Raw genomic sequence first — 13,399 nt, 5'->3', positions numbered from 1 at the left:
TTTTATGTAGCATAAAAGGTTTCTGCAAAAAGTACATCTGATCTTCGGTGAACTCTTTCGATACATACATGTTATGTATATGAAAAAAAGGTAATTCTGTATGTTTCTGTAATAAAATGAAATTATTATTTTTAATAAACAAAATTTTAAAAAATAATAATATGTTTTGTGTTTATCTATAGATTTGTAGTGTAAAATGATATAAACAATATAAAAACAAATTTTATCATCAATTTTAGTTTTTGGAATTCTAATATTTGAAATCAATTTACAAGTAATCTCATCAATATAATATCCCCGAATTTTAATTTTTGAAATTCTAATATTTGAAATCAATTTACAAGTAATCTCATCCATATAATATCCCCGAATTGGTAAAAAACACTTAATGCCAAATTAACATTTTTGAGAATATACAGGCATTCTTAAGAAATTGTGTGCATATTTTTAAAAGCACCCATTCCATTAAAATATAAAGCATATGTTTTCAACCATTTCTTTCATATTTTTTTATGTTTTAACGGTTTTTTAATATTTTCTAATCTTTTTAATCTTTCTTTATCCTTCCGTTGTGTTATGTTTTTCTTTCTCCGTTACTACGTAGAATTTAAGAGAGATGCTTTCATTATTTTCCCTTTTTTATGTTTTTCTATCTTCATTCTATACGTAGGATTTAATTTCTCAAAGTCGTTGAAAGATGTGGTTACTTAATGCAATCTATCTGTGAATTTCTTTTGATTGATATGACTCAAACATGCAACCTTTAATTTATAAGTTTATTTTTTTTCACAGCGAAAAAAACTGAATTATATTATATAAGATATATAATCGGTGAAAAATACATCAGGTAAACTTGAGAAAGTTAGTCCATTCCGTACATAATTACGGAAATAGTATGGACAAACATTACCAAAATAGTATGGAGAAACATAAAGTTCCAACAAAAAGACATTATAGCCCATCCAAATAGTCAAACAGTAGTTGCAAAGTGTAGATATCACAGTTTCGGAATGGCAAATAGAAACCAATGACCAACACCTATTACAACATTTTGCCACCGGCGGTTATCAGTGGTGAAAGACAAAAACACAAAAAAGACTGGAAGATACAAAACAGAATGGACATACCTGGGATCAGCAATGGAAATTTTTAAGTTTATTAAATAGTCAAGGGTGATTATTTCATAAGACCCGAATGTGCTGACCGGAAAAGTTCAGAAGAGTGAATTATTGGACTCCAAATTTGTGTTACAAACCGTGTTTCCACAAAGTCCCAAAGCATATCATCACACCATATACTGATACAAAATACATGGATTATTCCAAATAAATTTATACGAAACTCTATTGATCGAAGGAATATTTTGAGAAGTTCCAACTATTCACATAAAGCTCTGCAATATGAGCCGATATAACCCCTGCAGAACCAATCTGATTCTACGACTGATTCACCACTACTACAAGCTACAAAAATTACTTGACTACACGCAATCTGGTTCATAATTTTAAACAATGGGCCCGTCCCTAATGCTAACACATCTTATCTACCCAAACATAAGGAACCACAAATAGCCTTCTCCGTCTCTGCAACTAAAACAAGGCCTAACATTTATGTAGTTACGTTTCTGCTTCAGAAATGGCGTCCAATCGATGAAATTAAAATCCTGAAAAAATAAAATAAAGCATAAGATCGCTTGCACGTAAAAACAATGATTCAGACTCAACATTTTATGGTGGTTGTGTATGAGAAGTGAGAACTTACTTTAATGATTTAACTATGAAGAAGCGGGGGATGGAGCCGAAGTGGGAGAAATTGTTGTGACTCCAGAACCAATTGTTGCAGGAGCGACAACAAACGATGCAACCTCGCTTATCATTCGCCGTTGTCCGCTTCTGTGAGACTCGCACAGACGGGGCAAGTAGATACCTGCACAAATTATATACAAATAAATCAATCATGGGCTAACTTTATGTATACATATACATATTCATGGCCGCAGCTATATTTCATGTAGTATATCACTGAATATACTATTTTCCATCTGCGACACTAGTGTTGGTTATTTTTTTTTAAATGGGAAATACCAAAACCAGACATTCTAACACCACAGAGCCAATGCTCTGTTTCCACTGTTCCAGAACCTTTGTGCACAGGGAAGCTTTTAAAAACAAATCTACTCATAACAGAGTATTACACAGCCATAAAATATTTCTATTGATTAAAATACAAAGCCTGATACAAACTTCATCCTCTTTCACTCAGAGGGATTTTCAAAAAAAAACTTACATTCAGCAAAAACTCTGTTTTCACCTGAGAAATTACTGTGCTGGGTTTACTGCAGTAAAACCCCTTTTACATTTACTGGTGTAAAAACCTTCTTTTACATGCTGCTGTAAAAACAAAATTTACACATGCTTACCCAAGAAAATTATATGCCTCCCCTGCTTGCGGTGTTTTACTTTTCTTCACTTCCAGTTAATAAAAAAAAACATTTACAGATGTGCTCCCACCTTTTCTTTTCTTCATGCACTGCTGTGCAAAACCACACATGGTTTTTCGCTTTTACTGCACCTTCGTTTTACAATGCTCCACCAAAAATTTCAACCCACGAGCTCCTTTCATTTGGCTCGCTCTATACTCTTTCGCTGCTGCACTTTACATATCTCCCATGTGTAACAAAAACAATACAGAGCACATTTTGTTTACTGCTCCTTCGTTTCTTTTACAATAGTCAACACTACAACTACAAGCACATTTTCACATGGCTCATATATAAAAACTTAATACAAAACATACATAAAAAACGTGGCCCATACTAATATTAAAGGCCCACCTAAACTACGTACACATAAAAAAATATAAAACGTATGTGCCCATAATCATTTAAAAGGGCCACCAAAAAGTACGTACAACCACCAACTCCATTAATTCTTCCATTCTCGGCGGTCAACAAAAAAGACAAACATTATACAATTTGATTTTGGGAAGCCATCGGGTCCGCGCTTCATCGCATCACAACTTTACTCATGTCAAAGACCCCGACCCTATGACATTGCCGATTGCGATGTGCAGATGCGATATCGGCGATCGCTCATCGGCGATGTTTCATATTGCTGCCACTGCCTGCCTCCGATGCTCCAACCCGCCGATATGCCGACTTGCCGATATGCCGATATGATCTGGACGGTTTTATGGTTTCGTTCGGTGGTTTTTGGATGCAGCGTGCTGACTGAGTCGGCTGCCATCGCTGTCCCTGTCCGCCTGCAGTTGGAATTACCATTCCAACACTCCCCTTTAATTTCAACTGCTGGGCATTCAATCTTACCCAAGCACTTCCTCTCATCGAGGGATTCACCAACTGCTGTTACAAAGACATCTTCCTCACATAGAGGGATTCACCAACTGCTTCTGATGCAGTTCACAAACAAACAAAGTTGTCTTCCTCTTAATAGAGGGATTAACCTGAAACTGTGCTTAAGAGCACCTTCCTCATGACAGAGGGATTCACCATAACAATGTGCTGAAGAGCACCTTCCTCATGACAGAGGGATTCACCTGTGACTATGCTGAAAAGCATCATCCTCTTGATAGAGGGATTCACTAATGACAATGTGCTGAAAACCACCTTCCTCTTTTAACAGAGGGTTTCACCAAATGACTGCTTCAAATGCAGTTCCATAACAAACATTGCACTGCTGTGTGTGCAAACTCATTACAATGTTCTCCTATGCTGATGCATATATTTTTTTTGCTGCACTGTTGTGCCATCTTCTTTACTGTGTCTATCCCACACTGCTGTGTCTTCACTTGCACTGCTTCTGCACTTTTCAAAGACAAAATAGTCTGTCTTTCTTGGAACAATTACGCTGTCCCAATTTACAAATTTACACTGCTGTGTGTAAGCATTCACTGCTGTTGCATATATTGCATTTCAACTCAATGAACAACAAATTCATTACATTTACCTTTACTGCTGTAAGGAAACTTTCTTTTGCATGTGCTGCTGTTCAGAACTTCTTGCTGCTGCATTTTTCACATTTGCATTGCTGTGTGCTTCTCCTTCTTTCCATCATGCTGCTGTCCATAGCTTCTTGCTGCTGCATTTTTCATATACACTGCTGTCCATACCCATAACCATAGACTGTCATCCCTGGGTTTTTATTTGCTGTTGCGTTGCCTCTGCAATTTGCACGGTCGCTGCCTTTTGTTTCAACATACTGCTGTGTGCCCATACTCTTGGCACTTCATTCTCCACAAAAAAAAATAACACAGGCTGCTGCCTTTTCTCATGCACCCTTGCTTCACACAATCTTAGTCTTCATTTTTTTTAATTACACAATGCACTGCTGTGCAGTTCCTTTCATTTTTCTGCTGCCATACACATTCTCATTCATCCATGTGCATTAAAAATCTGCTGTCCCTGTTTTTCTTTATGCATTTCTTTGCATGCTGCATTGCATATGAAGAAAAACATTACATTTTTTTTACTGTTGTGTGAGAAATTTCATTGCATTCTCAGCCACTGGGAATTTACGTTCTGTTGCGTTTTGCCTTCTTCTCATTTTCTTCTCATTGCTTTGCATTTTCATTTCCAATTCAAAGCATTTCATCTGCTGTGCATTACACTCATTCTGCTGTGAGTGTATTCTCTCACTTTACATAAAAGGAAAACTACATTCCAATGCTATGCATTTCAATGCATGTGCTCCACAAAAAAAATTCCAAACTGTTGTTTTATGTTCTGTCTTCCCACTGCTGTGAGGGTTTCCATGCTTTGCATTTTTCTCTTATCTCGCTGCTGCTATTTACATTTCAGCGCTGCCATCTTTTCTTCTTTATGCATTTCTGTGCATATTGCATAAACACAAAGCAAAAACATTGCTGATTTCATCACTACTGCATATTACCTTTCAGAGGGATTAACAAAGATTTCATTTGCAACTGCTGCGCTGCAATACATCCTCCATCAACAAATGACTGTTAATACAGTTCAGCAAACAAAAAAAAATACAAGCTCCCCTTTAATGTATGCTTGTCTTCTTTTGGCAAGTTTTCTCAAAACAAACTTAGATCAGCTGCGTTGCTTAAGGGGCTTTCACACTGTATTTCTTTTCTTCTCCATACTTGTGTAACTTTCTTCTTTTGTGTGGGTCTAGCTTGCATAGGAGCCCATCTTAAGTTACAGTCTCGTGCCATATGCCCAATGTTATGACACTTAAAGCATTCATCTTTATTCATGAATAAGAATTCATGATTTCTTCTTGTGAAATTATTTCTTGGAGATTGTCGAGGACCACAACATCTATCTCCATGAAATGCTCTACAATCTTTTGCCATATGACCAAAGTTTGAGCAAGCATAACAATAACCATAAAATGAACTTTGGTACCTGGGAGATGGAGGTTTCCTTGATGTACTTCTGAAGCCTTGCTGCCTTGAGATCCTTTGATGATCACCATTGCCTCTTGCTTCTTTGACATCAGCTACATTTCTTCTTGGAGCTGATTTTCTACTTGGAGCAGGATTTCTTCTATTGCTGCCTTCATTTTTCTCCTTGCCTTTGCTGGAACTAGGAGCATCACCATCTCTTTCTGGCTTCTTCACATCTCCTTTGCTTAAAGCATCCTCATCCTTGTTTGAGGGTTCACCTGCATACCCAAGTCCTGATTTATCAAATGGAGATCTGTGATAGCTGAGCATGTCATCTAGAGCTTGAGAGCTCTTCATGATCTTGTTCATCCCTTCAACCTTCTTCCTGAGGAGGACAATCTCTTCTTCCAACTTTTCACATTCATTATTTTTCTTTGCCAGTTGTCCCTCAGTTTCTTCCTTGCTACGAGTAGCTTCAGCTGCTACTATTTTGAAGGAGATAATATCAGTCTTCATTTTGGAGATTTCTTCATCCTTTGCTTGACTGCTCTTCATGTTCTTTTCAGCTTCTTGTGCCTGCTTCTTGGCTTCTTGTAGTTCAGACTTAAGGAAGAAGACCTCTTCCTTGTACTGTCCAATCTCTTCCAAAAGCTTGTTCACTATCTTGTGCCTTTGTTCAAGTTGACTTGTCAAGGCATCTTCCTGCTTCTTTGCTTTGTTCAGCTGATTTGTCATGGATATGACTTCTTCATGATGTTTCCTTTTGCTTTCATCAAGTTCCTTCTTGAGCTTTGTAAGTTCTTCATCTCTTTCTTTTACCTAAAGTTTGATGAGGTCAAGCTTTTCATTCTCAGCTTCTATGATGGGTTCATGACTTTTTTCTTGACTCATTTCCATGGTCAGTGCTCCCTTTGCATGAAGGTCATGCAGTCTGTCCCATATATCTTTTGCTGATGTATATTTTCCTAGATTCCTCTTCACAGAATCAGGCAGCCCTTCCAAGATTAGTTTTACTGCTTGTGCATCATACTCCATGGATTCTTTATCCATCTTGCTATCATCAATCACTGACTCCCAGACTTCAATCCCCTCAGACATTAGGAAAGCCCTCATCATTATTTCCCATACATCAAAGTTTCCATCAAACTTTGGGGTTTCAAATAGAATGTATTCTAATGGATTGCCTTCTAGTTTAGTAGAGGAGGGAGACACATTTTTAACAGACCTGCAGGCTTTCTTCTTTGACCTTGCCATTCTTATCTAGGCTTTAAATACTTGACTGTGTTTTCTTTTAAAACAACTGACTGTTCCTTCAACAATAACTCAAAAACTTGAGAAATACCTGAATCCCTTTGGCTGAGTCTTCACACTACTGGAGAAGTTTGACTGCTGCAACCACACCTTCCTTCAGCTTCTTTGAGTCTTCAAAGAGCCTGGACTAGCTCTGATACCACTGTTGGTTATTTTTTTTTTAAATGGGAAATACCAAAACCAGACATTCTAACACCACAGAGCCAATGCTCTGTTTCCACTGTTCCAGGACCTTTGTGCACAGGGAAGCTTTTAAAAACAAATCTACTCATAACAGAGTATTACACAGCCATAAAATATTTCTATTGATTAAAATACAAAGCCTGATACAAACTTCATCCTCTTTCACTCAGAGGGATTTTAAAAAAAAAACTTACATTCAGCAAAAACTCTGTTTTCACCTGAGAAATTACTGTGCTGGGTTTACTGCAGTAAAACCCCTTTTACATTTACTGGTGTAAAAACCTTCTTTTACATGCTGCTGTAAAAACAAAATTTACACATGCTTACCCAAGAAAATTATATGCCTCCCCTGCTTGCGGTGTTTTACTTTTCTTCACTTCCAGTTAATAAAAAAAACATTTACAGATGTGCTCCCACCTTTTCTTTTCTTCATGCACTGCTGTGCAAAACCACACATGGTTTTTCGCTTTTACTGCACCTTCGTTTTACAATGCTCCACACAAAAATTTCAACCCACGAGCTCCTTTCATTTGGCTCGCTCTATACTCTTTCGCTGCTGCACTTTACATATCTCCCATGTGTAACAAAAACAATACAGAGCACATTTTGTTTACTGCTCCGTCGTTTCTTTTACAATAGTCAACACTACAACCACAAGCACATTTTCACATGGCTCATATATATAAAAACTTAATACAAAACATACATAAAAAACGTGGCCCATACTAATATTAAAGGCCCACCTAAACTACGTACACATAAAAAAATATAAAACGTATGTGCCCATAATCATTTAAAAGGGCCACCAAAAAGTACGTACAACCACCAACTCCATTAATTCTTCCATTCTCGGCGGTCAACAAAAAAGACAAACATTATACAATTTGATTTTGGGAAGCCATCAGGTCCGCGCTTCATCGCATCACAACTTTACTCATGTCAAAGACCCCGACCCTATGACATTGCCGATAGCGATGTGCAGATGCGATATCGGCGATCGCTCATCGGCGATGTTTCATATTGCTGCCACTGCTTGCCTCCGATGCTCCAACCCGCCGATATGCCGACTTGCCGATATGCCGATATGATCTGGACGGTTTTATGGTTTCGTTCGGTGGTTTTTGGATGCAGCGTGCTGACTGAGTCGGCTGCCATCGCTGTCCCTGTCCGCCTGCAGTTGGAATTACCATTCCAACAACTAGTGGTCTTGATAGTGAGAAATAATGAAGTACCTTCCCCTGCGGCAAGATTGAAGTAGAGGTCAATAATGTTGGGGCAGTTGTTGTAGCAACGGGGAAGGCATAACTTCTTTGTGAAACCACTTTCTGCTAGAGAATCCGTGGACATCCCCACTGTCATCCTCTCCACCCCACAAGCGTTCACGCATTCATCTGTTTCTATCAATTCTTTCATATTCTCAGCTATAACCTCGGAGCTCTGCACATCATCAATTATCCAATCAATTAAGGGGGAAGTTGGGTAGAAGCAATGCTAAACATAGAATCAATGGCGAAAGATCTAAAGAAACACACCTGGCATTCATACTGCACATTACCATCGCTCAAGATGGACTTCTCAAGCACACAACGTGCTCCAGAAAATGACACAGAAAACGCGCAAACCTCCACGGGCAGCTTCTCGCATACTATCTCACCTGATCATTAACCAATCCAATACTAAGCACTTCATAAATCAAAAAAATCTTGATTCTATTAATACTTATTGTGATCTCGTTATGAGAAAAGCATCAGCCAAGCCAATTATACATTCCAAATGGACACACGCAACATAAATGGAATCAATTTTACATACTACATACCAGAAACAACTTGCAGACTTAGAACTGAAATAAGGGCTGAGATCGTGAAAAGAATCCTCGCAACAGCCATTTCGGTATTGTTCTGAATCTCTGCCAACGATGTTAATATAATTTACAGAGACAATAGCAGAAAATGGACGGTAGAAGATTCTGAGTGCGTGATCGATAACTCTGCGCTTCAAGGATCACTTGTTAAATCTTGTATATATATAGGGGCAAGAGCTAAAAAGTGGAGACAAAACAAACGACTCCATGGAGACTTTCCCCAAAGCGGAAGCCGCCTCGACGAATTGGGACCGCCACAGAAGTTTCCCGGATATGCTCTTCGATAAAGTATGTGTGAACACCGCCTTCAATAGTATGGAGACTGATTGGGTCGAGAATTCTAAATATTTTCCTTTTTTCCTTTGTTAGTTTTATTTAAAAAATATTATTTTTTTAATTTAAAATTGGGTTAAAAATTTACGAGAACTGTTAGGTTAGTAGATATTAATGGTTAAAAATTATATAATATTAATATTATAATATAATAGTAGAGTGATAAAAGAAAGCGTATTAGATTTTCTAGAGAACATTTATATAATTTATTTAGGTTGGATTTAATAGTGTAGAGGGCGAAGTTTTTCTTAATTAGATAAGGTTTAATTTTTATGATGGTTTAATCTGAAGTCATGGAGTTATTTTGATTTAGTGATCTCAAAAGATTATATTAAATGATTATTAAATGAGGAGTCTAAAAAGGTTGGATTCAATAGTAGAAAAGTTACATTTATGTTTATAATTTATAAATAGTGATTAGGTGTTGTGGAAAACTAACTTGCATTAAGGAGAAGCCCAAAAAGATTGAAAGCCTACTCCATGTCTTGTGTGGTGGAAAAACTAACTTGCATTGATGAGAAGCCCAAAGGGGTTGAAAGCCCAACACCATGTCTTCAATTTATAAACCATGACTAGGTGTGGTGCAAAACTAACTTGAATAAAGGAGAAGTAACTAACTTGCACTATGTGTGGTGGAAAACTAACTTGCATTGAGGAAAAGCCCTAAGGGTTTGAAAGCCCACCCCCATGTCTTTAATTTATAAAATGTGACTGGGTGTGGTGGAAAACTAACTTGCATTGAGGAGAAGCCTAAAGGGGTTGAAAACCCACCTCCATGTCTTCAATTTATAAAATGTGACTGGATGTGGTGGAAAACTAACTTGCATTGAGAAGCCTAAAGGGGTTGAAAACCCACCCCCATGTCATCAATTTATAAACCTAACTAGGTGTGGAAAACTAACTTACATTGAGGAGAATCCCAAAAAGGTTGAAAGCCCACTCCATGTCTTCAATTTATAAAATCCACTGAGAGTGGTGGAAAATTAATTTGCATTGGGGAGAAGCACAAAGGGGTTGAAAGCCACCACCCTTTCTTCAATTAAGCCCAAAGGGGTTGAAATGCCACACCTATGTCTTCAATTTATAAACTCCACTTGGTGTGGTGGAAAATGAACTTCCATTAAGGAGAAGCCCAAAGGAGTTGAAATCCCACCCCCATTGCTTAAATTTATAAATGCCACTAGATGTGGAAGAACTAATTTACATTAAGGAGTAACTCTGCTAGAAACCAAATCCTACATGAAGAACTTTGACTTGTATTAAGGGGCATCTCTACAACAAAGTAATTCTTGGTGGAAGAACTAAACCCCACTTGGTGTGGAAGAACTAACTTGCATTGAGAAGTAGCTCTACAATAAAAAAAATCCTCCACCAAGAACTCTCACTTGCATTAAGAAGCATCTCTAACAACAAACCAATCAATTCCTAGTTGGAAGAATTGACTTGCATTGAGGAGCAACTCTGCAACAAACCAAATCCTACACCAAGAATTGAGTTGCATTGAGGAGCATCTCTGCAACAAACCAAATCATGCACCAAGGGCTAACTCACACTGAGGAGCATCTCTATAACAAACCAAATCCTTCTCTTATAGTCAGACATTCCAAACATTATTGATGCTTCCATGTCAAGACATTAAATGGATCAAAGCCCACCCCCATGTCCTTCATTAAAACGAGAAGCCCAAAGCCATTAGATCCAATTGTGGAAATCCCACCCCCATGGGGGGAAGAACATGAAGGAGTAGTTTTGCAACAAATCAATGTTGATACTTCAACATCCTCTTGATGGGTTTTAGTAAATTTGTGGTGGTTCTACTTTTACCAACACTGCAACATAATGTATTGCATAATGAAGTCTTGGTCAGTGAACCTTTTTGTATGTATCAGGTTATTATATGGATATTTGAAATAGAAAAACATTAACTTTTGATTTTGATCTGGTTTCCAATTTAGAAAATCACCACTAAGATTTTTATTTAATATGAGATAATATGGTATATATCATATTTATCAAAAAAAGGAAAGGAAAAAGTAATTATAAACTTGTTTTATTTTTATCAAATACTACAAAATCAAATTATAATTGTTTATAATTTTTGTTAAATAATATGTTTAGAAAAAAGATATTGAGGGGGAGGTAAAAGTGGCTGGAATCACGGTAAAAAAAATTTAGTGTTTCAATAATATTTTTAATGGCAGAAATAGATTCAGCACCATCAAAAATTTTATTCAAACACATAAAATGTTGAAATTTAACAACTATAATTTATATTTACAAAAATTTCTACGAATTTGTCAAAATCTAACCATAATTTCCATAATTTTCAAAACTAAAAAACAGTCGCATATGTTTATAGTGGTCCTTGACCGACAATCGTTGAAGTTGAGATTCACTCACCTGCGCAGACTAAAAATTATCACTGAAAATGTGTCCTCGGAATGGAGACTTGTTGTCCTGCAGCAGGGTACGAATTTCGAGTCCAAAGCACTCTCTCAATTTTATGGCTTCGAATTTCTAATTCCGTTTCCTGTTCGGCTTATTTGACAAAAAATTTTGACTAAGATGAAAATAATTTAGCCGTATTTGACCGGCATATGTCTGTCAAATCCTGTGGAGACGACAAATGGCGAGCCATATTTCCGCATAGGGTATTGAATGCCTTGACAGTGACTGTGACAGCGGAGAATTCTGACATTTGCTTTCACCGTAAACGCGTGTACATAATTGCTCCGGCAAACACACTTTACTGTTAACAGTTGCGGAAATAATATTTGCAGTCATACCGTACGTAATCCAGTCTGGCGCAATGAATGTTGAAAACCTATTTGAAGTGAATTCAAATTTGAATTTCGAAAGGCACTGTTTTATTTATTCCAATATCTGATGCTTTTAATTAATTAAGCTTTTATCGCAGCTTGGCCCATTAAATTCCAGAAGATTACGATAGAAAGCGCTGCAAGCCAAATATAACGATGTGGTGGCTACTATTATTATTTATCTATTGGTTTTTCACAATTCCAGGTGTGTGAGGTTCAAAATGATTGGGCACGACCATGAGACAAGGATTGCTCCATTCGTCTATTGACTTATAATGCGATGGGCGACTATACGCATTCTTTTCGGTGTTTTAAATGTAAATGTGGCATCTAACGACTCGATGCCGAAATGAGAGGAGGCCGTGACTTGACTTGCAAGTAAGTCTGTCACAATACGCGAGATGTTTGCAAGGCACATTCGAGGAAGGCCGGAATTTGGAAAATGGAGTCGTTTACGGAGGCCCAGAATTGTTTGGATGGTTAAAGTGGTTGGAATTTCGGCAATAAAATTTCAATTTTTTTTAGAGTGTTTGAATCATGTTTTTCAGGGTAAAAATAGATTCGTCACTATCTAAAATGTTTAGGGCATTTAAAATGTGTTTGAATCATGTTTTTAAGGGTGAAAATAGATTCACCACCATCTAAAATGTCTAGGGTACCTAAAATTTTGAAGTTTAACAACTATAACTTGGATTTACAAAAATCTTTACCAAATTTTCTCAAAATATAACCCCAAATTCCATAACTTTCAAGGCAAAAAAGCAATCTGGTTACACTACGGGTTGAAAAATTTACCTATTTAACATTTTATTTCATTTTAAATAATTGATTTTTTTTTAATATTAAATAAATTACATATATATATGAGTTATTTATTAATTAATTTTAATATTATTATTTGTTTACTTTATTTATGACTCTAATCATTTATTTCGAGTTACAAGTATTTAGTTTTAATAGTAAAAAATAATATTATAATATAATTAAAAAAAATACAATATCGGTGATAAAGATCTCATTGTGGCTGTAAATAGGGTTTGTTACAATACCATGGTCTACTACATTTTGTAGCATATACATTAATAAGTTAGAAAAGTGTTTGGGAGATGAGGATTAGTAGAGTCATAATTTTTCCTCTAGATTGACACTATTATTCTTTTGGCAAAAAACCTTTACCAACTTAGAAAGCAACTATGACTACAAATATTAACAAAACTAAAACCATGATAATTAAATCCAAACAAATGAGCTAAAATACTTTCTTTTTATGACAAAAACTCAATGAAAAAAGAACTAGTTAATATTGTAAATTACTTCAACACACAACCTAACAAAGCACCTAAAAAATTCACAAGAAGCTAGCAATATAATGTAAATCTGAGCACACCCACACTTTCATATCTTTCATATTACACATTTAGGAGGTGGAGATAATGGTGGTGAGAATATCTTAAAACGATATGCCTTTAAAAGTATTTGTGAATTAGAAGACCACCCAAATTCATCTTGGCTTGGAATT

The 13,399-nt window shown here is 36.5% G+C and overlaps 1 protein-coding gene across 1 annotated transcript; it reads right to left on the bottom strand.

Moving 5' to 3' along the window:
• Positions 1 to 1,327: 1,327 nt before the first annotated feature.
• On the bottom strand, positions 1,328 to 8,852 carry LOC149170062 (uncharacterized). The gene is made up of 5 exons (XM_089427229.1): positions 8,684 to 8,852; positions 8,397 to 8,518; positions 8,097 to 8,301; positions 1,762 to 1,926; positions 1,328 to 1,663 (listed from the first exon to the last, which is right to left on the bottom strand). The coding sequence occupies exons 1-4, from the start codon at positions 8,751 to 8,753 to the stop codon at positions 1,775 to 1,777; spliced, it is 549 nt and encodes a 182-aa protein (XP_089283355.1). The 5' UTR covers positions 8,754 to 8,852; the 3' UTR covers positions 1,328 to 1,663; positions 1,762 to 1,774.
• Positions 8,853 to 13,399: the final 4,547 nt, after the last annotated feature.

Source organism: Pinus tabuliformis, chromosome 4_2 (genome assembly GCF_031772625.1).
Source record: "Pinus tabuliformis cultivar Carrire ecotype Pingquan chromosome 4_2, CPIR1, whole genome shotgun sequence".
Classification (NCBI taxonomy): domain Eukaryota; kingdom Viridiplantae; phylum Streptophyta; class Pinopsida; order Pinales; family Pinaceae; genus Pinus; species Pinus tabuliformis.
Note: the sequence above shows the minus strand (reverse complement) of the source record. Positions and strands in the feature narration are given on the sequence as shown.

Coding starts and splice junctions, on each gene's coding strand:
- LOC149170062 (XM_089427229.1), bottom strand. CDS start 8,753: ATGGCTGTTGCGAGGATTCTTTTCACGATCTCAGCCCTTATTTCAGTT. Junction 8,302..8,396: donor ATGTGCAGTATGAATGCCAG/GTGTGTTTCTTT, acceptor GATGATGTGCAG/AGCTCCGAGGTTATAGCTGA. Junction 1,927..8,096: donor CAATCTTGCCGCAGGGGAAG/GTACTTCATTAT, acceptor TAATTTGTGCAG/GTATCTACTTGCCCCGTCTG.